This window comes from Electrona antarctica, assembly GCF_951216825.1.
Source record: "Electrona antarctica genome assembly, chromosome: 10".
Lineage (NCBI taxonomy): Eukaryota > Metazoa > Chordata > Actinopteri > Myctophiformes > Myctophidae > Electrona > Electrona antarctica.
The window spans coordinates 2,758,470-2,785,948 of NC_136791.1; the positions used below are offsets into that span (position 1 = coordinate 2,758,470).

At 46.4% G+C, this 27,479-nt stretch overlaps 1 protein-coding gene across 2 annotated transcripts in view; it reads left to right on the top strand.

Moving 5' to 3' along the window:
* The window catches only part of kif16bb (kinesin family member 16Bb), a 61,891-nt gene that overhangs the window by 25,709 nt on the left and 8,703 nt on the right, over window positions 1-27,479 (top strand). For both annotated transcript variants that reach the window (XM_079512023.1, XM_079512024.1), the window contains exons 13-17: window positions 6,037-6,156; window positions 8,027-8,078; window positions 8,990-9,127; window positions 11,457-11,536; window positions 17,466-17,554. In XM_079512023.1, coding sequence (XP_079368149.1) covers window positions 6,037-6,156; window positions 8,027-8,078; window positions 8,990-9,127; window positions 11,457-11,536; window positions 17,466-17,554 — 479 coding nt within the window. The remainder of the gene's footprint in view (window positions 1-6,036; window positions 6,157-8,026; window positions 8,079-8,989; window positions 9,128-11,456; window positions 11,537-17,465; window positions 17,555-27,479) is intronic.

Here is a 27,479-nt window from a genome sequence, read left to right on the forward strand (position 1 = left end):
GTCAAAAGTAATGCTACTTTTTTGCAATGTAGTTAAATAAAAAATCTCAGGGGGGAAGATAAATTATATAAAATTAAAAAAAAACATTTATTTAATTCTTTTTTATTTAATATCGTGAAAAATCGTATCGTGAACCTCATATCGTGATACGAATCGTATCGTGAGTTGAGTGCATCCTTCCATGCCTAGTGGATATACATCTATAGTTTTAGCCAGTTATACATAACAATAACTATATATACTATAACTCCATGACTAAAACACGCGCACGCGCACACAATAACACTTCCTCTTCCTCGTCTGCTGCAGTTGGAAGCAGTGGAGCAGGCAGCGATGTATGGAACGGTTCAGCGGTACGGCCTGACTGCGTTCCAGAGGTATAGCCTTATACTGCTTTATAGAAATGGCTTTCACGGGTTGAATCAATTTCTCCCAATTCTTATCACCTTCCTGTCGGGTAGCTGAAATGCCATTAAATACATATTTAGCAGGGATATCTACAAGTTGAATGGATTTCTTCCATGTGGACATTGATTTTTCAGCTGACTTTTGGGTTTGTGATGTGACTGTAATGTTGCTGTGCGTGTGATTGGCTGTAATCTGAATGTCACTTCTACAGGGCAGCATTAAGCCATTTTGGGCGGGAACCCCTTTTGGTGTTTTAAGCATTATGTTATACTTTAGCTATTTAAAAATAGCAGATCTACAAGCTCATAGCGCGCCACCGAGTGGCGCGCTACGAGCTTGTAGGTCTGCTATTTTTGAAAAATCGTGAAAATGCGGCACAAATCTTTGAATATATATATATATTCTTTCAGAAGACTTTTTATTTTATTTCGATGTCAGGCCTAAAAGGTTTAATCAGTGCAGCATGTGTGAAATATAGACTGTTAAATCCTTTCCTTTGCCACTCTGAGATGGGGTCTTTTCACACACAAAAGCCATTTTTCAGGAGGATATATCACTGAGGCCTGTTCAGAAATGCTCTTTTAGTGATTCATATTACCCACAGTCGCCAGAAAATGCTCCACCTTTTAATAAATATGACATAGTGCAAATGTGTGTCTACGTATATGCATGTTAATAAATGTAGTGCTTGTGATTTATACAGTTATAAAAGGCAGTTTATTTCGACCTTGCATGCAATACAGTACACCTCCTCCATAGACACGCTGTAGTAGGGGGTAGACATGACGATGTTGGCTCAGGTTTGGCCCAGTTATCTGCAGTCCACTCACTTTCATCAGCCTGTGAGCTTTTTCATAGCAATGGTGAATGTTTATAGTGGTGTATCAGTAAAACCAGGGGGGGGGGGTGTGTGTGTGTGTGTGTGTGTGTGTGTGTGTGTGGGTGACTGACTGTGGGTGTGTGTGTGTGTGTGTGGGTGACTGACTGTGGGTGTGTGTGGGTGGGTGTGTGTGTGTGGGTGACTGACTGTGGGTGTGTGTGGGTGTGTGTGAGACTGACTGTGGGTGTGTGTGTGACTGACTGTGGGTGTGTGTGTGTGTGTGTGCGTGCGATGACAGTGTCTGTTTGTGTGGCGAGCGCCACGTGCACAGTACAGTTTGACTGTAGCCATGATAATCTGAATGATTTATGGTGTCTTTGTTGCCGTTAGCCACTCAACTGCTTCATGGCAACACATGGTCGGAACGTCGCTATTATTCTCCATGGCCTTCAGGCGAGGAAGAGACTCACTCATAAAGAATTCAGTTTTCTGCTGGTTGCCATTAACCCATTTTGACCTGAGATCAGATTCTAAAAATGTCGTCTACATCCTGACAGTTTTCTGAAAAAGCTATGTTTCTATGTCAGTCGCTCTTGGATTTTTCAAAAATAGCAGACCTACAAGCTCATAGCGCGCCACTCGGTGGCGCGCTACGAGCTTGTAGGTCTGCTATTTTTCAATAGCTAAAGCATAACCTAATGCTAACACCAAAAGGGGTTCGCGGTTCGCGCCCAAAATGGGTTAAATGTCTGTCAGCATTTTTTGTTTTATATTGTGTGGCATTCTGGCTACAGGCTGTGGAAAGATACATTCTCCCATCCCATGGTGCATTGTGTTCTTCTCTCCCATCTCCCATGGTGCATTGTGTTCTTCTCTTCCGTCCACAGGAGAAGATACATTCTCCCATGGTGCATTGTGTTCTTCTCTCTCCCATCCCATGGTGCATTGTGTTCTTCTCTCTCCCGTCCACAGGAGAAGATACATTCTCCCATGGTGCATTGTGTTCTTCTCTCTCCCGTCCACAGGAGAAGATCCATTCTCCCATGGTGCATTGTGTTCTTCTCTCTCCCGTCCACAGGAGAAGATACATTCTCCCATGGTGCATTGTGTTCTTCTCTCTCCCGTCCACAGGAGAAGATACATTCTCCCATGGTGCATTGTGTTCTTCTCTCCCATCCACAGGAGAAGATACATTCTCCCATGGTGCATTGTGTTCTTCTCTCCCGTCCACAGGAGCAGATACATTCTCCCATGGTGCATTGTGTTCTTCTCTTCCGTCCACAGGAGAAGATACATTCTCCCATGGTGCATTGTGTTCTTCTCTTCCGTCCACAGGAGAAGATACATTCTCCCATGGTGCATTGTGTTCTTCTCTCTCCCGTCCACAGGAGAAGATACATTCTCCCATGGTGCATTGTGTTCTTCTCTCCCATCCACAGGAGAAGATACATTCTCCCATGGTGCATTGTGTTCTTCTCTTCCGTCCACAGGAGAAGATACATTCTCCCATGGTGCATTGTGTTCTTCTCTCTCCCGTCCACAGGAGAAGATACATTCTCCCATGGTGCATTGTGTTCTTCTCTTCCATCCACAGGAGAAGATCCATTCTCCCATGGTGCATTGTGTTCTTCTCTCCCATCCACAGGAGAAGATACATTCTCCCATGGTGCATTGTGTTCTTCTCTCTCCCGTCCACAGGAGAAGATACATTCTCCCATGGTGCATTGTGTTCTTCTCTCTCCCATCCACAGGAGAAGATACATTCTCCCATGGTGCATTGTGTTCTTCTCTCCCGTCCACAGGAGAAGATACATTCTCCCATGGTGCATTGTGTTCTTCTCTCTCCCGTCCACAGGAGAAGATACATTCTCCCATGGTGCATTGTGTTCTTCTCTCTCCCGTCCACAGGAGAAGATACATTCTCCCATGGTGCATTGTGTTCTTCTCTCCCGTCCACAGGAGAAGATACATTCTCCCATGGTGCATTGTGTTCTTCTCTCTCCCGTCCACAGGAGAAGATACATTCTCCCATGATGCATTGTGTTCTTCTCTCTCCCATCCCATGGTGCATTGTGTTCTTCTCTCTCCCGTCCACAGGAGAAGATACATTCTCCCATGGTGCATTGTGTTCTTCTCTCTCCCGTCCACAGGAGCAGATACATTCTCCCATGGTGCATTGTGTTCTTCTCTCCCATCCACAGGAGAAGATACATTCTCCCATGGTGCATTGTGTTCTTCTCTCCCGTCCACAGGAGAAGATACATTCTCCCATGGTGCATTGTGTTCTTCTCTCTCCCATCCACAGGAGAAGATACATTCTCCCATGGTGCATTGTGTTCTTCTCTCTCCCGTCCACAGGAGAAGATACATTCTCCCATGGTGCATTGTGTTCTTCTCTCTCCCATCCACAGGAGAAGATACATTCTCCCATGGTGCATTGTGTTCTTCTCTCTCCCGTCCACAGGAGAAGATACATTCTCCCATGGTGCATTGTGTTCTTCTCTCTCCCGTCCACAGGAGAAGATACATTCTCCCATGGTGCATTGTGTTCTTCTCTCCCGTCCACAGGAGAAGATACATTCTCCCATGGTGCATTGTGTTCTTCTCTCTCCCGGCCACAGGAGAAGATACATTCTCCCATGGTGCATTGTGTTCTTCTCTCTCCCGTCCACAGGAGAAGATACATTCTCCCATGGTGCATTGTGTTCTTCTCTCTCCCGTCCACAGGAGAAGATACATTCTCCCATGGTGCATTGTGTTCTTCTCTCTCCCGTCCACAGGAGAAGATACATTCTCCCATGGTGCATTGTGTTCTTCTCTCTCCCATCCACAGGAGAAGATACATTCTCCCATGGTGCATTGTGTTCTTCTCTCCCGTCCACAGGAGAAGATACATTCTCCCATGGTGCATTGTGTTCTTCTCTCCCGTCCACAGGAGAAGATACATTCTCCCATGGTGCATTGTGTTCTTCTCTCTCCCGTCCACAGGAGAAGATACATTCTCCCATGGTGCATTGTGTTCTTCTCTCCCGTCCACAGGAGAAGATACATTCTCCCATGGTGCATTGTGTTCTTCTCTCCCGTCCACAGGAGAAGATACATTCTCCCATGGTGCATTGTGTTCTTCTCTCCCATCCACAGGAGAAGATACATTCTCCCATGGTGCATTGTGTTCTTCTCTCTCCCGTCCACAGGAGAAGATACATTCTCCCATGGTGCATTGTGTTCTTCTCTCTCCCATCCACAGGAGAAGATACATTCTCCCATGGTGCATTGTGTTCTTCTCTCTCCCGTCCACAGGAGAAGATACATTCTCCCATGGTGCATTGTGTTCTTCTCTCTCCCGTCCACAGGAGAAGATACATTCTCCCATGGTGCATTGTGTTCTTCTCTCTCCCGTCCACAGGAGAAGATACATTCTCCCATGGTGCATTGTGTTCTTCTCTCCCGTCCACAGGAGAAGATACATTCTCCCATGGTGCATTGTGTTCTTCTCTCTCCCGTCCACAGGAGAAGATACATTCTCCCATGATGCATTGTGTTCTTCTCTCTCCCATCCCATGGTGCATTGTGTTCTTCTCTCTCCCGTCCACAGGAGAAGATACATTCTCCCATGGTGCATTGTGTTCTTCTCTCTCCCGTCCACAGGAGAAGATACATTCTCCCATGATGCATTGTGTTCTTCTCTCTCCCATCCCATGGTGCATTGTGTTCTTCTCTCCCGTCCACAGGAGAAGATACATTCTCCCATGGTGCATTGTGTTCTTCTCTCTCCCGTCCACAGGAGCAGATACATTCTCCCATGGTGCATTGTGTTCTTCTCTCCCATCCACAGGAGAAGATACATTCTCCCATGGTGCATTGTGTTCTTCTCTCCCGTCCACAGGAGAAGATACATTCTCCCATGGTGCATTGTGTTCTTCTCTCTCCCATCCACAGGAGAAGATACATTCTCCCATGGTGCATTGTGTTCTTCTCTCTCCCGTCCACAGGAGAAGATACATTCTCCCATGGTGCATTGTGTTCTTCTCTCTCCCATCCACAGGAGAAGATACATTCTCCCATGGTGCATTGTGTTCTTCTCTCCCGTCCACAGGAGAAGATACATTCTCCCATGGTGCATTGTGTTCTTCTCTCTCCCGTCCACAGGAGAAGATACATTCTCCCATGGTGCATTGTGTTCTTCTCTCTCCCGTCCACAGGAGAAGATACATTCTCCCATGGTGCATTGTGTTCTTCTCTCCCGTCCACAGGAGAAGATACATTCTCCCATGGTGCATTGTGTTCTTCTCTCTCCCGGCCACAGGAGAAGATACATTCTCCCATGGTGCATTGTGTTCTTCTCTCTCCCGTCCACAGGAGAAGATACATTCTCCCATGGTGCATTGTGTTCTTCTCTCTCCCGTCCACAGGAGAAGATACATTCTCCCATGGTGCATTGTGTTCTTCTCTCTCCCGTCCACAGGAGAAGATACATTCTCCCATGGTGCATTGTGTTCTTCTCTCTCCCGTCCACAGGAGAAGATACATTCTCCCATGGTGCATTGTGTTCTTCTCTCTCCCGTCCACAGGAGAAGATACATTCTCCCATGGTGCATTGTGTTCTTCTCTCCCGTCCACAGGAGAAGATACATTCTCCCATGGTGCATTGTGTTCTTCTCTCTCCCGTCCACAGGAGAAGATACATTCTCCCATGGTGCATTGTGTTCTTCTCTCCCGTCCACAGGAAAGATACATTCTCCCATGGTGCATTGTGTTCTTCTCTCTCCCATCCCATGGTGCATTGTGTTCTTCTCTCCCGTCCACAGGAGCAGGCTCTGGCGCTGAGGAAGATGGGGAGTGGAGTGGTCCTGGACTCTCGGCTGCCTCATCTAATTGGCATTGATGAAGACCTGCTGTGCACGGGCATCGTCCTCTATCATTTGAAAGTGAATAAGACCCTTTTTTTCACCCCCAGACATTGCATGTAGACATGTTCCAATATACCGTACAATTTATTTACTTCCTGATGCAGATTCTGATACTTGAAGATGGCGTATCGGTCCATACCAAGTACCAATATCATGCCAATGCAAAAACATAAATATATCATATCATACTATAATTAAGCCTTTGAATGAATGAATGTGTGTCACTATAACTGCCGTATCTCCTCACCGCCTGCACCAATCACTCCCACTTTTCACACAGGCATTGACCATAATAATATGGAGGTCTTAACGAAGCCCTTTTTCCAATTGAACAAATTATACATTAATAATGAATTTATTAGTGAATTAGAAATGTGAAACGCACCCAGGGCGCAGTACCCCCAGGGGGGCAATATCTCACAACGTTATAAGGGCTAGTAAATACAACAAATACAAGACATTTTGACTGACAATTTGCTAGTTCTATCATTACACTCTCTGCTTGCACCCATATGTTGTTGTGACTGTAGTGTGTAGCATAAATGATCTATTATGTGACCTCGGATCAATGCATAGACTTGCTTGCTGATACCGATCCAGCATTTTAGTTTGTATTGTAGACATTAATCTGATATATTAGAAGTTGAACGACTCCAATTGCATGTTTACACTACAAGAAACTTAGCTTCCCTTTTAACCCATTTTGACCTGAGATCAGATTCTATAAAATGTCTTCTAAATCCTGACAGTTTTCTGAAAAATCTATGTTTCTATGTCAGTCATTCTTCGATTTTTCCAAAAATAGCAGACCTACAAGCTCGTAGCGCGCCACTCGGTGGCGCGCTATGAGCTTGTAGATCTGCTATTTTTCAATAGCTAAAGCACAACATAACGCTAACACCAAAAGGGGTTCCCGCCCAAAATGAGTTGAGCAATTTTACTGCACACACTATGTCCAGGAACTACAGCACATGGTCTGAAGCATTTCACCACGATAACATTCACAGATTGGATTTGTTGAGGGGTTTCCTGTGATTAGCAGCAGGATACTGTACACCTGTATGTATAACATAGACCTTCTGAACTAAATGATTAGCAGCAGGATACTGTACACCTGTATGTATAACATAGACCTTCTGAACTAAATGATTAGCAGCAGGATACTGTACACCTGTATGTATAACATAGGCCTTCTGAACTGAATGATTGGCAGCAGTTTACTGTATACCTGTATGTATAACATAGACCTTCTGAACTAAATGATTAGCAGCAGGATACTGTACACCTGTATGTATAACATAGGCCTTCTGAACTGAATGATTGGCAGCAGTTTACTGTACACCTGTATGTATAACATAGGCCTTCTGAACTGAATGATTAGCAGCAGGATACTGTACACCTGTATGTATAACATAGACCTTCTGAACTAAATGATTAGCAGCAGTTTACTGTACACCTGTATGTATAACATAGACCTTCTGAACTAAATGATTAGCAGCAGTTTACTGTACACCTGTATGTATAACATAGACCTTCTGAACTAAATGATTAGCAGCAGGATACTGTACACCTGTATGTATAACATAGACCTTCTGAACTAAATGATTAGCAGCAGGATACTGTACACCTGTATAACATAGACCTTCTGAACTATATGATTAGCAGCAGGATACTGTACACCTGTATGTATAACATAGACCTTCTGAACTATATGATTAGCAGCAGGATACTGTACACCTGTATGTATAACATAGACCTTCTGAACTAAATGATTAGCAGCAGTTTACTGTATACCTGTATGTATAACATAGGCCTTCTGAACTATATGATTAGCAGCAGTTTACTGTACACCTGTATGTATAACACAGGCCTTCTGAACTAAATGCAGGAGGGCCAGACGCTGGTTGGATGTGATGAGACATCGTGTCATCAAGATATTGGTGAGTGGGCCTTTCTGTGTGGACTTTGCATGTTCTGCCCGTGTCCCCTAGGGTAGGTACCCTCACAAAAAATGCAGTAATCCTGGTCTCTAAACTGCCTCCCCCTGGCCAGCCGGGGCGCCTGATGGAGGGGAAAGGAACTGGTTGGAATAACGTGTTCCTTCTACGCGCTACTTCCGGCCGGGGAAACTCCCCCCTGTCAGGTGTAAAGGAGCGACTTGGACACTCGGGCATGAAGGAAGCATGAGTTCAAGTCTGTTGCTCTCCCCGCATGTCCCCCATATATGACTAGGACTAGGTTGGCGGAGGGTGTGCAGAGCCCAGGATCACATTAGATAATTGACACAGGGGTGAAAAATGGGTTACAAAATCGTGGGATAAATATTATTTAAAAAAATATATATATATTGGTGAGTCAGGAGGGAAGACATATGTGACTACATTTGACTGAGGGACTGCCATTGGTTTTTTGAATTTTCGTTTTTGTCATATGAAAGCAGGGAATCATAGCTTCAAATTGACATATTGGTGGTTCAGTTTGACCCACCAGTTTTGGAGATATGGCTTATAGAGTAATGTCTTGCAGAAAACAGCGAGTTGAGAAAACAGGCTTGAAAGGTTCACTTCTGTGGTCTCTAACATTACACCTAGCTACATGTTTAAGCATTTATTATGTCAATTTCAGCTCTGACATTTATTTCAGACATGCTCTAGTATATGTAGTATATGTATAAAAAAGTTTTTCTCCTGTGGTGAAGAGCTGTAATTTGCGCGATGGCAGTCTCTCAGTCAAATCTGGTCACATATCTCCTGCCAGGGCAGAGTTCACAACTGCTGTCATCCGCCCAGGATGATCAGGCACCCTCATCCTCTTTTCAATGATCCGGTTTTTCTTCTTTTCTTTGTCTCAGTTCTCCGTGGGCGTGGGATCCTAAAGGAACACTGTGTGTTGGAGAACTGTGCTGGGACTGTACGCCTGGTGCCTCGGAACGGGGCGCTGTGTACAGTGAACGGGGTGGGGCTAACTCAGCCCCGCCAGCTTACTCAGGGTAAGGCTTGATTTATAATTGGTTGCAGGTGTCACACAACTGCTTTAACAACACGCCACGGATTCAGCTTGCGCTTATAGATCTGCTATTCTCAGGAAAGAAGTACAAATCATGCTTAACCCATTTAGGCCTGACGTCGAAAGAAGCAAAGATTTGAGTTAAAATTCTGTAATAAAATATATTAAAAAATTTGAGTTACATTTTCACGATTTTTCAAAAATAGCAGACCTACAAGTTCATAGCGCGGCACTCGGTGCTGCGCTATGAGCTTGTAGATCTGCTATTTTTCAATAGCTAAAGTACAACATAATGCTTTAACCCATTTTGACCTGAGATCAGATTCTACAAATGTCTTCTACATCCTGACAGTTTTCTGAAAAAGCTATGTTTCTATGTCAGTCGTTCTTCGATTTTTCAAAAATAGCAGACCTACAAGCTTGTAGATCTACAATTTTCCCGCCCAAAATGGGTTAACAACACGCCACGGATTCAGCTTGAGCTTATAGATCTGCTATTCTCAGGAAAGAAGTACAAATCATGCTTAATGTGCTGCTAATTCCAAAACATTTAATCTTTTGCTACAAATTCCACTCGTACTAATGCAGATTTCTCTCTGAGTCAAATTATTGCTGGGCTAATGGGATTCCACAATACCACTCTTTTTTTTTTTAATTTTAACTCTGTCTCTCTCTGTGTCTCTCTTCTCCATTCAAATGGGCCAGGGCTGCTATGAGCCTTTTCATTTCTCTGTGTCTCTCTCCTCCATTCAAATGGGCCAGGGCTGGTATGAGAGCCTTTCATTTCTTCACATGGATGGAATTCACTTTATGTTCCCCGGCTCTCCCCCCACGGCAGCACTACTATGCACGCTACAAGCACAAGTGGATGTGAATGTGGCTCTCCACAGGGCAGATGCCATTTCTCTTACTAAACATTTTGAAGGGCGAGAGTCCCCGGACAAAGCCCCAGACAAAGCCCCAGGCCCTCCATTTAATTGGCAGATGGAGCTGATAGGGCTGGCAGGTTTTGAAGAGGGCTAGAAGGATTAACCTTTCAGAGGACAGAGCCAAGCTTCCAACTCTTGCCCCCGAGAAAACCCTCCCTGGCAAAGCTGTGAGCTTTTTGCCCTGCTTAAACCTCCAACTCTCCCTGACTCACATCCACACGGCTGTGTCTTGAGAGATAAAAAAAAAAAGAAAAACCTGCACAAGAGACCCAGTCTGTGGAAGGAAGGCCTGGCCGTGCCAGTTTTTTTTTTTTAGAACGGTTTCTCAATTCGTGGCACTTCAGAAACGGCTGCATCTGAAGATATTTCTTGAACAAATGATAGTAATTTTCAAACCTTAACGGTATCCAGGATCTAACAGAGGCTCCCCTCACAGGTGCTTTGTCACTCGTCACAAGTCATTAATTGTGGCAAGATTAGTGTTTGCCCGGCTGAAGAGACTAGTGAACGGGTGAGTGGAGCCCCAAAGAAAATGGGCAATTGTGAAATATGAGTGTGAGCCTGATATATAACCCATTTAGGCCTGACCTCAAAATTTAAAAAAAAATCTAAAAATCTAAATCCTCCAGTTTTCTGAAATAAACATTTTCACGATTTTTCAAAAATAGCAGACCTACAAGCTCATAGCGCGCCACTCGGTGGCGCGCTATGAGCTTGTAGATTTTTACAGTCTTTGGTATGCCCCGGCCGGGGATCGAACCCCCGACCTCCCAGTTTCAGGACGGACACTCTTACCACTAGGCCACTGTCTGTTGGTTTTATAATGTAATCTATGAAAAGTATTAACGAGAGCTTTTGGAGTTTTGGACTGATCTGCAGTCCAAAACTGCAGATCAGTGGAGTTTTTTGAGACGTGCCATGTCTGTTTATGCATGTGATGCAGGGCTGGACTGGGACACAAATTCGGCCCGGTCATTTTCGCGTGAATTTGGCCCAGACCGGCCCACCACAACCAGCGCGCAGAATATATATATATATATATTTTTTTTAAATCATGGCGGCCCCCTACGGTCGCGGCCCACCAGGAACATGCCCGGTACGACCTGTGGCCAGTCCAGCCCTGCTGTGATGGCTGTGATGGCTGCTGCTGTCTCACCACCCTGAATGGGATTGTTTCCGTCACCATGGCAGACTTTCAGCCCCATTAATGTCACTTCAGCCCCTATGGAAACATATTTCTGAATCCTCCCTCTCTGCCGAGTCTGGAGTTTTTTGCAGTGCACAAACTTTTACACCAAAATACTGAAGTCTTGAGTGAGCTGTTGTTGCTTTGGTCTCTCGCATAAACCTTTGTATGACTTTGTTTGTCTGTCACCTCTATAGGGACTATCATACAGCTGGGACAGAGGAGATTCTGCTTTAACCAACCCAGAGTAGCTGTCCAGCTCAGAGAGAAACACAAGGTACTTTAACCAACCCAGAGTAGCTGTCCAGCTCAGAGAGAAACACAAGGTACTTGTGAAACACAAGAAACACAAGGTACACAGAAACACAAGGTACACAGAAACACAAGGTACTTGTGAAACACAAGGTACACAGAAACACAAGGTACACAGAAACACAAGGTACACAGAAACACAAGGTACACAGAAACACAAGGTACTTGTGAAACACAAGAAACACAAGGTACACAGAAACACAAGGTACACAGAAACACAAGGTACTTGTGAAACACAAGAAACACAAGGTACACAGAAACACAAGGTACACAGAAACACAAGGTACACAGAAACACAAGGTACACAGAAACACAAGGTACACAGAAACACAAGGTACACAGAAACACAAGGTACACAGAAACACAAGGTACTTGTGAAACACAAGAAACACAAGGTACACAGAAACACAAGGTACACAGAAACACAAGGTACACAGAAACACAAGGTACACAGAAACACAAGGTACACAGAAACACAAGGTACACAGAAACACAAGGTACACAGAAACACAAGGTACTTGCAGCCACCCAACCCAACCCTGCACGGCTTGGGCTTCTAAGAATTGTAGAGGAAATCTTGAAAAAACAAGAGGGTGACCGCACACACCAATAGCCAGAGTGCCAATATTTTCTAAGAGCTTCTAAGCTTCTAATAAGAATTGCCCATGTGGGACGGCTAGGGAGTGGAGGGGCTTCAGCATAATGAAATTTAGAAAATGTATAGGTTGTTAATGGTGGCCATATGGATTTGTCGCCGGCTCGAGCGCCCTAGCGCTTGCCCTGCGCTACATCTGCACAGATGTAGCGCTTGCCCTGCGCTACTTGCCCTGCGCTACATCTGCACTAGACCTGCGGATGGCGGATTTAGCCGCAGTTTAGTGTGGATTTGGGTCATTAAAATATATTATAAATTAATATTGGATAAACCGCGGGTGAAATAATGCAGAAATAAATTAATGGCATCTATCTAGGCTTATTATAGCTTTTAAAACGCGCAAAATCTCGCAATCCGCAACCACCTGCAATCCGCGGATGGTTGCGGATTGATAAATTGGAATAATGAATTAATGCGGTCGGATAACGGGCGGATTATGAATATCCACACGCGGATTCGTGTGAATAAAAAGCTCATCCGCAGGTCTTTAATCTGCACAGATGTAGAGCATGCCCTGCGCTACGTCTGTGCAAAATCTGGTGCTTTTAGACAAATTCGCACGAAATATCCCTTATCTCTCCCTAAAAGCTCCTCCACTATGAAGGGTAGCTTAATGGGAACGGCCACAGGGTCACCAAACCAAACCCAGTAGGGTCTATCATATACAGAGCATGAATCCAACCAGGATATGTTTGTGACTAAAGTGATATACGGACAGATGGACCGACATAGCCATGCTTAACCCATTTTGGGCGGGAACCCCTTTTGGTGTTAGCATTCTGTTATACTTTAGCTATTGAAAAATAGCAGATCTACAAGCTCATAGCGCGCCACCGAGTGGCGCGCTATGAGCTTGTAGGTCTGCTATTTTGGAAAAATCGTAAAAATGTGGCGCAAATCTTTGAATATATATTTCAGAGCCAACATTTTTAACTAAAATATTGGCTTCTGGGGGATCCCTGGAACTACATATTTTGAGATGGGGGTCCGGACATGGCCCAATAGAGATAATTCTGGGGGTCCTTGACATGAAAAAGGTTGAGCACCACTGACATAGAAAGATGGGTTTTTCTCAAATGTTGGAGAGACTTTTTTTTATCGACCTCAGTCCAGAATGGCTTAAAGCCCTGCAGAGCTAATAATGGCCTGAGAACATGGCAGGAAGCCCGACTGTGTTGGACCTCTTCTTTTCAATCCAATATATTTACCGAGGCAGGTTCAGCAGATAATGGAATGTTTCCACACTGTTAAGTCTCTTAATGTGTGTTTAGAATACTGATGTGCTCAGAGACCCCATTGCTCTTCAATCCTAGCCCGTGAAATGTGTTTTATAGGCTGAGGGGTAGCTCAGGCTTTTTCTAAATCATTTTCCACCTACGTGTGGAAATCAGATAATATTTGGAGTGTTGTTTCATTCTCACTTTTGATTGAGGTCAAATGAATCTGAGAATGTTTTGACCCAGTCGCTGAGTGGCTTATAATGGCAACAAATCAAATGAGATCTCCTTTTCAGCATTATTCCCTCCTACGGCAATAATAAAATGGACTGCTAACCTCTTTACATTATACACAACTGGACCTCTATAGGCAAGGGAAGCTTTCCACCTTCTGCATTATTGAAAACTGAAAATGTTTTAAGCCATTCTGGTCGGGAACCCCTTTTGGTGTTTTAAACATTGTTATAATTTAGCTATTGAAAAATAGCAGATCTACAAGCTCATAGCGCGCCACCGAGTGGCGCGCTACAAGCTTGTAGGTCTGCTATTTTTGAAAAATCGTGAAAATGTTTATGTGGTGCAAAGCTTTGAATATATACTCTTTCAGAGCGAACATTTTTAACTCAAATCTTTGCTTCTGGGAGGTGGTCCCTGAAACAACACATTTTCAGATGGGGGTCAGCGGCCAATTTCATATATTTTTGGGGGTCCTTGACATGAAATATTGAGAACCACTGATATAGAAACATGAGTTTTTTCAGAAAAAAAAGACATTTTAAAAAAGACATTTCTTAAATTTCGACGTCAGGCCTAAATGTTTTAAGCTGCATTAAACACTGTTCCCGACAGGTTTTATTGTTTTGGTTTTATTTGTTCTTTTCTTTTTACATTAAGGTAGATACAGACCTGTTCTGAAAGAAAATCCTTGAATGTGTGTTATATGATCACTCTAATGAAGATTTCTATTCTACACATCATCTGCTGGATTTACATTGGCATCATTTATTTGTTGGTGTCACTTTTCATAATACATTTTAGATAATTTTGCTCGGCTGTATGCAATTTATTTTGCAAATTAAATTGTTTTTTTGGGGTTTTTTTTAAACAAAATGTCCCAAGAGCTTGAGGATTACAAATGCCAAGCTGTTTTTCCTCAGTTTTGAAAGGTCTTAGAGATTATCCCCAATACTTATCAGTACCATCTCCCAGAATGTGTTTCAGTGAGTAAAGGGTTGTGATGTCATGTTGTAGTTTTAGATGTGTTGTGTGAGCGGTGACCACCGCGGTGTGATGTCATGTTGTAGTTCTAGATTGTGTTGTGTGACTTGTGAGTGGTGACCACCGCGTTGTGACGTCATGTTGTAGTTTTAGATGTGTTGTGTGAGTGGTGACCACCGCGGCGTGATGTCATGTTGTAGTTTTAGATGTGTTGTGTGAGTGGTGACCACCGCTGTGTGACGTCATGTTGTAGTTTTAGATGTGTTGTGTGAGTGGTGACCACCGTGGCGTGATGTCATGTTGTAGTTTTAGATGTGTTGTGTGAGTGGTGACCACCGCGGCGTGATGTCATGTTGTAGTTCTAGATGTGTTGTGTGAGTGGTGACCACCGCGGCGTGATGTCATGTTGTAGTTTTAGATGTGTTGTGTGAGTGGTGACCACCGTGGCGTGATGTCATGTTGTAGTTTTAGATGTGTTGTGTGAGCGGTGACCACCGCGGTGTGATGTCATGTTGTAGTTTTAGATGTGTTGTGTGAGTGGTGACCACCGTGGCGTGACGTCATGTTGTAGTTTTAGATGTGTTGTGTGAGCAGTGACCACCGCGGTGTGATGTCATGTTGTAGTTTTAGATGTGTTGTGTGAGCGGTGACCACCGCGGTGTGATGTCATGTTGTAGTTTTAGATGTGTTGTGTGAGTGGTGACCACCGTGGCGTGACGTCATGTTGTAGTTTTAGATGTGTTGTGTGAGCGGTGACCACCGCGTTGTGACGTCATGTTGTAGTTTTAGATGTGTTGTGTGAGTGGTGACCACCGCGGTGTGATGTCATGTTGTAGTTTTAGATGTGTTGTGTGAGTGGTGACCACCGCGGTGTGATGTCATGTTGTAGTTTTAGATGTGTTGTGTGAGTGGTGACCACCGCGTTGTGACGTCATGTTGTAGTTTTAGATGTGTTGTGTGAGCGGTGACCACCGCGTTGTGACGTCATGTTGTAGTTTTAGATGTGTTGTGTGAGTGGTGACCACCGCGGTGTGATGTCATGTTGTAGTTCTAGATGTGTTGTGTGAGTGGTGACCACCGCGGCGTGATGTCATGTTGTAGTTTTAGATGTGTTGTGTGAGCGGTGACCACCGCGGTGTGATGTCATGTTGTAGTTCTAGATGTGTTGTGTGAGTGGTGACCACCGCGGCGTGATGTCATGTTGTAGTTTTAGATGTGTTGTGTGAGTGGTGACCACCGCGGTGTGATGTCATGTTGTAGTTTTAGATGTGTTGTGTGAGTGGTGACCACCGCGGTGTGATGTCATGTTGTAGTTTTAGATGCGTTGTGTGAGCGGTGACCACCGCGGTGTGATGTCATGTTGTAGTTTTAGATGCGTTGTGTGAGCGGTGACCACCGCGGTGTGATGTCATGTTGTAGTTTTAGATGTGTTGTGTGAGCGGTGACCACCGCGGTGTGATGTCATGTTGTAGTTTTAGATGTGTTGTGTGAGCGGTGACCACCGCGGTGTGATGTCATGTTGTAGTTTTAGATGTGTTGTGTGAGCGGTGACCACCGCGGCGTGATGTCATGTTGTAGTTTTAGATGTGTTGTGTGAGCGGTGACCACCGCGGTGTGATGTCATGTTGTAGTTTTAGATGTGTTGTGTGAGCGGTGACCACCGCGGTGTGATGTCATGTTGTAGTTTTAGATGTGTTGTGTGAGCGGTGACCACCGCGGTGTGATGTCATGTTGTAGTTTTAGATGTGTTGTGTGAGTGGTGACCACCGCGTTGTGATGTCATGTTGTAGTTTTAGATGTGTTGTGTGAGTGGTGACCACCGCGGCGTGATGTCATGTTGTAGTTTTAGATGTGTTGTGTGAGTGGTGACCACCGCGGTGTGATGTCATGTTGTAGTTTTAGATGTGTTGTGTGAGTGGTGACCACCGTGGCGTGATGTCATGTTGTAGTTTTAGATGTGTTGTGTGAGTGGTGACCACCGCGGTGTGATGTCATGTTGTAGTTTTAGATGTGTTGTGTGAGTGGTGACCACCGCGGCGTGATGTCATGTTGTAGTTTTAGATGTGTTGTGTGAGCGGTGACCACCGCGGCGTGATGTCATGTTGTAGTTTTAGATGTGTTGTGTGAGCAGTGACCACCGCGGTGTGATGTCATGTTGTAGTTTTAGATGTGTTGTGTGAGCGGTGACCACCGCGGCGTGATGTCATGTTGTAGTTTTAGATGTGTTGTGTGAGCAGTGACCACCGCGGTGTGATGTCATGTTGTAGTTTTAGATGCGTTGTGTGAGCGGTGACCACCGTGGTGTGATGTCATGTTGTAGTTTTAGATGTGTTGTGTGAGCGGTGACCACCGCGGTGTGATGTCATGTTGTAGTTTTAGATGTGTTGTGTGAGCGGTGACCACCGCGGTGTGATGTCATGTTGTAGTTTTAGATGTGTTGTGTGAGCGGTGACCACCGCGGTGTGATGTCATGTTGTAGTTTTAGATGTGTTGTGTGAGTGGTGACCACCGCGGCGTGATGTCATGTTGTAGTTTTAGTAAAAACAGATGTTGTGTGAGCAGTGACCACCGCGGCGTGATGTCATGTTGTAGTTTTCGGTGGTCACCTCTTCACCGAAAACTGGACTATGAACAGGCCTTAATAACAGTGTTGGTAACGAATGCTGATGACATACTGTATATTTACTATAATTTATCACAGTATAATTATTTTAGTAAATTATGTTTGTTTGCAGGCAGCTGCCAATCATTAACCCATGAATATGTTTTAATTCCAGCACACATTCTTCTCTTTGTGTTTGCAGAATCCACTGCTCTCCAGTTCCAGCCCGTCCCTGACCGACCTGTCAACGTCTCCTGAGAGTCCACCCAAAGGGAGGCTGCTCAACTCAGGGTGAGCCTTTGGTAGAAGTTGTCGGTTTCGATTGTTTTTGGTTAACACTTTAATTGCCCGGGGTTATTTAATTACATTATAGCGCCCATTCGATTTATAAACACGGACCCCTTTTCCGGACGGACCGGATGTTGTTGTGAATGTCTGTGTAGCAGCTAACAATAGCCACACCACTCTAGAGTCGATCGACAACAACGGGAGGTAAGAATAAATCTATCGCGACTAGCGACTGGACCGCGGAGCACCGTCTAACACAGGATCTTTTTTCATAATTAGACGGGATGATTTAGATCGAGTTATGAACGTTTTAAGATTTTCGTTTTCGTCAGCTAAACGGGGGAGGGAGTTTTTCGATGACGTCTCACTCTTACGCAATACCGAGGATTGCCCAACAGGCGCTCCTGGGCTATGGAGCCATGCGATCCGTTCTCATATCAATAAACTTCGTCTTTTGGACAATACTTCGTCTTGGGCGTCGGGGGTTACTAATAGAAAGGACAAAGAACTTCGTCCTCCTGGGCGATGGGGGTGTTAACACACTGAGCGGCCAAGATGGAGATCTCCGCCCTATCAAATAATTACGCCCATCGCCCAGGACGGAGATTAATCAAAAGACAGAACATGAATCGTTTCATAACAGAGCGCACCATGTCTGCAGCCTGGGAGCGTCTATTGGGCAACATTCAATGTCATTTCCAGTTGGGACGTCCTCCAAAGTGTTCCCCCTCCATTTTAATGGATGGGATCAAAAATCTTAAAACGTGAATAACTCTTAATCTAGAATCAATGATTCCAATTCTAACCTGTGTTTTTTGACGGCCCATCGCGGTCCCGTCGCTAGTTGGTTGTCGATCCTCCAAAGGGTCTTTTGGCTACATGCTATTATATCTAGCACTATCCAAGATGGTGCCGTGCCACCTTGAAATGGGCTCTGAAGCTGCAAATCGCTGGGCGCATTGATTTAATGGTTCCACATGACGCTGGGCATTAAAGGACCACTGAAGCACCCGGAAGAACGCTCTCTGAAGCACCCGGAAGAACGCTCTCTGAAGCACCCTGAAGAACGCTCTCTGAAGCACCCGGAAGAACGCTCTCTGAAGCACCCGGAAGAACGCTCTCTGAAGCACCCGGAAGAACGCTCTTTGAAGCACCCGGAAGAACGCTCTTTGAAGCACCCGGAAGAACGCTCTTTGAAGCACCCGGAAGAACGCTCTCTGAAGCACCCGGAAGAACGCTCTCTGAAGCACCCGGAAGAACGCTCTCTGAAGCACCCGGAAGAACGCTCTCTGAAGCACCCGGAAGAACGCTCTCTGAAGCACCCGGAAGAACGCTCTCTGAAGCACCCGGAAGAACGCTCTTTGAAGCACCCGGAAGAACGCTCTCTGAAGCACCCGGAAGAACGCTCTTTGAAGCACCCGGAAGAACGCTCTCTGAAGCACCCGGAAGAACGCTCTCTGAAGCACCCGGAAGAACGCTCTCTGAAGCACCCGGAAGAACGCTCTCTGAAGCACCCGGAAGAACGCTCTTTGAAGCACCCGGAAGAACGCTCTTTGAAGCACCCGGAAGAACGCTCTTTGAAGCACCCTGAAGAACGCTCTTTGAAGCACCCGGAAGAACGCTCTCTGAAGCACCCTGAAGAACGCTCTTTGAAGCACCCTGAAGAACGCTCTTTGAAGCACCCTGAAGAACGCTCTTTGAAGCACCTGGAAGAACGCTCTTTGAAGCACCCGGAAGAACGCTCTTTGAAGCACCTGGAAGAACGCTCTTTGAAGCACCCGGAAGAACGCTCTTTGAAGCACCCGGAAGAACGCTCTCTGAAGCACCCGGAAGAACGCTCTCTGAAGCACCCTGAAGAACGCTCTTTGAAGCACCTGGAAGAACGCTCTCTGAAGCACCCGGAAGAACGCTCTCTGAAGCACCCGGAAGAACGCTCTTTGATGCACCCGGAAGAACGCTCTCTGAAGCACCCGGAAGAACGCTCTTTGAAGCACCCGGAAGAACGCTTTTTGAAGCACCCGGAAGAACGCTCTCTGAAGCACCCGGAAGAACGCTCTTTGAAGCACCCTGAAGAACGCTCTCTGAAGCACCCGGAAGAACGCTCTTTGAAGCACCCGGAAGAACGCTTTTTGAAGCACCCGGAAGAACGCTCTTTGAAGCACCCGGAAGAACGCTCTTTGAAGCACCCGGAAGAACGCTCTTTGAAGCACCCGGAAGAACGCTCTTTGAAGCACCTGGAAGAACGCTCTTTGAAGCACCCGGAAGAACGCTCTCTGAAGCACCCTGAAGAACGCTCTTTGAAGCACCCGGAAGAACGCTCTCTGAAGCACCCTGAAGAACGCTCTTTGAAGCACCCGGAAGAACGCTCTTTGAAGCACCCGGAAGAACGCTCTCTGAAGCACCCTGAAGAACGCTCTTTGAAGCACCTGGAAGAACGCTCTTTGAAGCACCCGGAAGAACGCTCTTTGAAGCACCCTGAAGAATGCTCTTTGAAGCACCCGGAAGAACGCTCTTTGAAGCACCCTGAAGAACGCTCTTTGAAGCACCCGGAAGAACGCTCTTTGAAGCACCCTGAAGAATGCTCTTTGAAGCACCCGGAAGAACGCTCTCTGAAGCACCTGGAAGAACGCTCTTTGAAGCACCTGGAAGAACGCTCTTTGAAGCACCCGGAAGAACGCTCTTTGAAGCACCTGGAAGAACGCTCTTTGAAGCACCTGGAAGAACGCTCTTTGAAGCACCCGGAAGAACGCTCTTTGAAGCACCTGGAAGAACGCTCTTTGAAGCACCCGGAAGAACGCTCTTTGAAGCACCCTGAAGAACGCTCTTTGAAGCACCCTGAAGAACGCTCTTTGAAGCACCCGGAAGAACGCTCTTTGAAGCACCCGGAAGAACGCTCTTTGAAGCACCTGGAAGAACGCTCTTTGAAGCACCTGGAAGAACGCTCTTTGAAGCACCCTGAAGAACGCTCTTTGAAGCACCCGGAAGAACGCTCTCTGAAGCACCCTGAAGAACGCTCTTTGAAGCACCCTGAAGAACGCTCTTTGAAGCACCTGGAAGAACGCTCTTTGAAGCACCTGGAAGAACGCTCTTTGAAGCACCCGGAAGAACGCTCTTTGAAGCACCCTGAAGAACGCTCTTTGAAGCACCCGGAAGAACGCTCTTTGAAGCACCCTGAAGAATGCTCTTTGAAGCACCCGGAAGAACGCTCTTTGAAGCACCCTGAAGAATGCTCTTTGAAGCACCCGGAAGAACGCTCTCTGAAGCACCTGGAAGAACGCTCTTTGAAGCACCTGGAAGAACGCTCTTTGAAGCACCCGGAAGAACGCTCTTTGAAGCACCTGGAAGAACGCTCTTTGAAGCACCTGGAAGAACGCTCTTTGAAGCACCCGGAAGAACGCTCTTTGAAGCACCTGGAAGAACGCTCTTTGAAGCACCCGGAAGAACGCTCTTTGAAGCACCCTGAAGAACGCTCTTTGAAGCACCCTGAAGAACGCTCTTTGAAGCACCCTGAAGAACGCTCTTTGAAGCACCCGGAAGAACGCTCTTTGAAGCACCCGGAAGAACGCTCTTTGAAGCACCCGGAAGAACGCTCTTTGAAGCACCTGGAAGAACGCTCTTTGAAGCACCTGGAAGAACGCTCTTTGAAGCACCCTGAAGAACGCTCTTTGAAGCACCCGGAAGAACGCTCTCTGAAGCACCCGGAAGAACGCTCTTTGAAGCACCCTGAAGAACGCTCTTTGAAGCACCTGGAAGAACGCTCTTTGAAGCACCTGGAAGAACGCTCTTTGAAGCACCTGGAAGAACGCTCTTTGAAGCACCCTGAAGAACGCTCTTTGAAGCACCTGGAAGAACGCTCTTTGAAGCACCTGGAAGAACGCTCTTTGAAGCACCTGGAAGAACGCTCTTTGAAGCACCTGGAAGAACGCTCTTTGAAGCACCCTGAAGAACGCTCTTTGAAGCACCTGGAAGAACGCTCTTTGAAGCACCTGGAAGAACGCTCTTTGAAGCACCCGGAAGAACGCTCTTTGAAGCACCCGGAAGAACGCTCTTTGAAGCACCCGGAAGAACGCTCTTTGAAGCACCCGGAAGAACGCTCTACTTCCGCATTTGCCAACCAAATTTTGCTGCATGTTTGACTTACAGAGTGTTTGCTTGGAGGAAAATGGAAGGAGATGAAGTCAGGGACGAGTGAGGAGGAGGAGAGGGAGGAGACCATGTTGGATTTATGTAACTCTGGGGTTAATGAGGGATGCAAAGAAGGCTATTTAGGGAGAAAGCCTTTGATCATCAGCAGCCTGATCTTCAACACGTAGAGCACCGGCCTGCTACAGTAGGCCTACTACACGCAGCTTTAGCATAACAGGCTAGACGTGGCTGCAAAGGAACACGCTTTAGTGGCAGCGGTGGCCGAACGGATTGCGGAGCGGTTTTGATACCGGAAGGTCGCCAGTTCGAATCAGCGGTCCGACACGTTAAAATTACCACCGCTGAAGTGCCCTTGAGCAAGGCATTGAACCACTACCATGAAATGTTCTATGAGCAGGGCTTGGCTGGAAACAAGTTCTTGAGCTTAGCCCAGATACCCTGGGTAAATATAGTAACTTTGCTTTGCTTTGCTTCCTTTCAATAGAGGGTATGCGTGTGACATCATCATCAAACCTGGAAGTTATGCAGGAATGCCCACTGAGTGGCAAAAAACTACTTTCTGGCCTTGAGAACCCATACATACAAACAGAAAAGTCCTATCTGATTGCATTAAACAACATTAAACAATGTTAACTTTGCCTGTTGCTTTGCCACTCGATGTGCCACTCGATGTGCCACTCGATGTGCCACTCGATGTGCCATTCACTTTAGGCATGCGCATACCCTCTAAGGTCTAGCCAGGAAGTATTTGATCCATAATAATAATAAACGTTGCCAAATTATATTACAACCAAGCATGGAGCAGTAATGTAGGAGCAGTGGCTGGTGAGTGGTCTCCATAACGTTTTCCCCCCTTTTCAATATTTATCCAAGTATTGTAGGTGTGCTTGCAGTCAGTGTACATATATTTTGCACAAACCTTTCAATAATGCATTAGTTCTGTTCTAGGGCTAACACAACGACTTCTCTCAATCAGAAAAAGATAGGTCTGTGCATGCCCTCTCTTCAATGCAAATGCAGCAAATTAACTTCATTTTGGTTGGGATTTGAAGTGGTCAAACAAACCATACATCACTTTGTGCAGTGCAGTGTTTTCAGAGAAGCAAATGTATAAAGAGAGAGAAGACATTTGAATGGGTGGATGCAGTATGTGTACTAGTGTCACTTTGCAACAGACTGTATTCATAATATTGATCGACTTAACCCATTTTGACCTGAGATCAAATTCTAAAAATGTCTTCTACATCCTGACAGTTTTCTGAAAAAGCTATGTTTCTGTGTCAGTCGTTCTGCGATTTTTTTAAAATAGCAGACCTACAAGCTCGTAGCGCGCCACTCGGTGGCACGCTATGAGCTTGTAGATCTGCTATTTTTCAATAGCTAAAGCATAACATGATGCTAACACCAAAAGGGGTTCCCGCCCAAAATGGGTAGCTTCTTTCGTACTATATTATAGAACCAATAAATAAAGCTACAATGTGAGATTTATGTTCTTTCCTGACAGAGAGGTAGTTGCAACTGTAACGGTTCCAAATCCAACACCCCAAACCGACGTCGGCATTGATTTGATACTGTATGTGTTGGAAAGCCAAATGGCTGCTGTAGTGTGTGCGGTTCTGTACGCGGCGTGAGGCGTCACTCCATGACCAAGCAAGCTTAGTTGGTTTTTCGACCGCCAATAGCCGACCAGAGAGCTCTATTCCCCCTCTCTGGCACCCCGCTGCTGTTAAGCCTTGCATGCAGGGAGTGTGGGTGGCCTTCCAAAAATGCAATGTGGATGTTGTGCTTGGCGGTAATTTTATTTTATCTCAATGCAGCGCATGTAGACTCTCTGGTGTGTGTGTGTGTGTGTGTGTGTGTGTGTGTGTGTGTGTGTGTGTGTGTGTGTGTGTGTGTGTGTGTGTGTGTGTGTGTGTGTGTGTGTGTGTGTGTGTGTGTGTGTGTGTGTGTGTGTGTGTGTGTGTGTGTGTGTGTGTGTGTGTGTGTGTGTGTGTGTGTGTGTGTGTGTGTGTGTGTGTGTGTGTGTGTGTGTGTGTGTGTGTGTGTGTGTGTGTGTGTGTGTGTGTGTGTGTGTGTGTGTGTGTGTGTGTGTGTGTGTGTGTGTGTGATGAGACGCAAACACCAGAAGATGGAAAGTGCAAGCATAATGTGCCAGCTATTCACCGTCAGGTTTTCTCTGAAAGCAAATAAATTAAATGTTAAGAGTTGCGCTGTATTATTTGACTTAAGCGCTTTGTCTGGGCCAAATCCAACTAAATGTTATAAATTGACCATGTTATCAATTGAAAATGATGATTATGATAAAGTTGAATGACTTTGTGGAGCACAAAGCTCGTGCCTCATGTAATGATGAGTAGAGCCTACTTGCACAGAAATGACAGGCCGCTGTGCCAATTCTTTCTAATCATTCTAGCGTTCTAATCATTCTGCTGTAATATGTTCATTAGTTGATAATATGTTCATTAGTTGAAGCAAAGTGTCATGATGGATGTGTGCAAATCACGCTTCCACTGCAGATACACGCTGTTTATCCTTTTTGAGTGGTGCAACCACTCCAAGGAACAGCTTTGTCCCTATGGGACTATGTCACCATGTTTAGAGTACCAATAGGGGGTGCTGTTGCACCACTCGCTTCAGACAGGTCTGGTTATTTTTAAATAAGACCAATATGATACACCAAAATAGCCTGAATACAGTTTAGTTAATGTATGTATAGCATTGTGCCTCTGTCCTGTACGCCACCGCTGTGCAGTGGTCGTCATGTTATGATTTCTCAAACGATTTAAGCTTTAAGCACAATGTCGAGCCATATTTCTAGCACCATACTGTCTCTACCATACAGACTGTCGGTGTGGAGAGAGGCTCATTCAGCAACCTTTTCACACCCTTCAACGGACCGATCTCCCCACATTATTCAACCTAGGCTGTAGTAGGTTCTGGTTATTATTCAACCTAGGCTGTAGTAGGCCTAATCTGGTTAACAAAGTGTAGTTTAGGCGCGTGGTCACGCAGTCTGTAGCGCTGTCGCCTAACAGCCAGAAGGTTCCGGGTTCGATTTCTGCTGGGGGCGCTGGGGGTGTGTTCTCTCCTCTGTGTCATCAGTGCCCATACCCTAGGTGAGGTTGGCGAAAGGGCAACAGGTATACCCTCACAAAAAACATGCAGTAACCCTGGTTTCTATACTGTAACTTCCACGCTACGACCACCCCCCCCCCCCCCCCCCCCCCCCCCCCCGCTGTCAGGTGATAAGGAGCGGCTCACTCCTCATGCGTTGAAGGAAGCATGACCTCAGTTCGGGGCTCTCCCCAGGTTGGCAGAGGGAGTAGCGCTCAGGATTAAAGCTTGGCATCGGTTGAAAAAAAATCGTTTACAAAAACTGTGGGATAAAAATGTAAGGAAAGAAAGTTTAGTGGGCCCTGACGGTTAGCTCAACCGTCTGGGCACCTAGGCTGCCAAGCCAGCCGGACGGCGTGCCGCGGGTTCGACTCCCGAGCCCGACGGCCTTTGCCGCGTGTCACTCGCCATCTCTCTCCCCCTTTCTGTCTAATTACTGTACCCTATCAATAAAGGCAAAAAACGGCCAGGGCCGTGGCTCAGCGGTCCAGACACCTTGGCTGGTAATCCAGTCTGGCAGTGTGCCGCAGGTTCGACTCCCGATCCCGACGGCCTTTACTGCATGTCATTGTCACCCCCCCATCTCTCTCCCCATTTCCTGTCAGCCTACTGTCTGTCCCTCCATAAAAAATATAAAATAAAGGCGAAAGTCACAAAAGAAAAATAATAATAAAAAAATAATAAACACACACACACACACTTTATTACATCCTGACAGTCAGGACGAGTGACGAGTCAAACAACCCAGAGACTACATTTCCGGGTAGGGGGGGTGGCTGCATCTGCCCGTCGCACAACAGAAACTGAATGTCAATTACGTTTATTTTTATTTTTATTTTATTGATATTTAATGTTTCGTGGTTAGTACGAGTCGAGTCACCACCAGCTGAGCTTACGTCAACGAGGAATCTCAGGAACGCAATGTTGACAGCTGGGCGTGACGTATATTAGCAGCGACATTGCCTTCATATGTAGTTTCAAGGCTTTTGCGGCCACATTAATTCCATTTTCTCTAGAAACTGGCTGTATCAAATATGAATGGACAGCATTAACGACGCACAGCCACTCCCCTGACAGAAAGGCCGGGGTGGTCGGTTTATTTTTCAAACACAGTTCTTATATGAAGCGACCTAAAATCGCCCTATGGAGATTTCAATGCAAATAAAAAAATTCATGAACCTGTGTGTTGGTGCCCTCTACTGAAAGTGACGTCAGACTTCGGTGCTCTATGCTAACACCAAAAGGGGTTCCCTTTTGGTGTACTTGCTGTACTTGCTGCAGCAGATCCCAAACCTTTAGCTCGAGACCCAAAACAGTCCTTGGTCTCTCCCAAATGTACAAAAACTCAATCATATGAAAATGGCAGATCTACAAGCTCACAACACGATTGCGCACAACACATCACGATGCAGTGTGAGCTTGTAGATCAGCTATTGTGCAGTAAACCTGGTCTCTAGATACTGCCCCCCCCCCCCCCCCCCCCCCATGGTCAGCCGGGGCGCCTGATGGAGGGGAAAAGGAACTGGTTGGAATAACATGTTCCTTCTTCGTGCTACGTCCTACTGGGGGAAACTCCCCCTTTGTCGCGGGATAAGAAGCGGCCATGCAGCTCACTCCTCATGTCATTAAAGCATGATATGAGGTCAGTTCGGAGCTCTCCCCCGGTTGGCAAAATGGTGTGATTTAAAAACAAATATTGTACATGATTAAATGAATACTCAAAAGTCTACAAGAAATGCAAAAAGCCAAGCTCTTGGAGGATTTGCTCAAGTGTCTTTCTTTGCAGACCATTGGACAGCCTGATAGTAGGAGCTCAGCACTACTGAAATGGTGACTGTTTCATAAGGGCTGCCATCCATCACTCTGACCACCCTCTGTACCAACGGAGACCTCCCCCCAGTCGCTCTGACCACCCCTGTACCAACGGAGACCTCCCCCAGTCACTCTGACCACCCTCTGTACCAACGGAGACCTCCCCCACCCAGTCACTCTGACCACCCCTGTACCAACGGAGACCTCCCCCATCACTCTGACCACCCTCTGTACCAACGGAGACCTCCCCCACCCAGTCACTCTGACCACCCTCTGTACCAACGGAGACCTCCCCCATCACTCTGACCACCCTCTGTACCGACGGAGACCTCCCCCACCCAGTCACTCTGACCACCCTCTGTACCAACGGAGACCTCCCCCACCCAGTCACTCTGACCACCCTCTGTACCGACGGAGACCTCCCCCACCCAGTCACTCTGACCACCCTCTGTACCAACGGAGACCTCCCCCACCCAGTCACTCTGACCACCCTCTGTACCGACGGAGACCTCCCCCACCCAGTCACTCTGACCACCCTCTGTACCAACGGAGACCTCCCCCACCCAGTCACTCTGACCACCCCTGTACCAACGGAGACCTCCCCCATCACTCTGACCACCCTCTGTACCGACGGAGACCTCCCCCATCACTCTGACCACCCTCTGTACCAACGGAGACCTCCCCCATCACTCTGACCACCCCTGTACCAACGGAGACCTCCCCCATCACTCTGACCACCCTCTGTACCAACGGAGACCTCCCCCATCACTCTGACCACCCTCTGTACCAACGGAGACCTCCCCCATCACTCTGACCACCCTCTGTACCAACGGAGACCTCCCCCATCACTCTGACC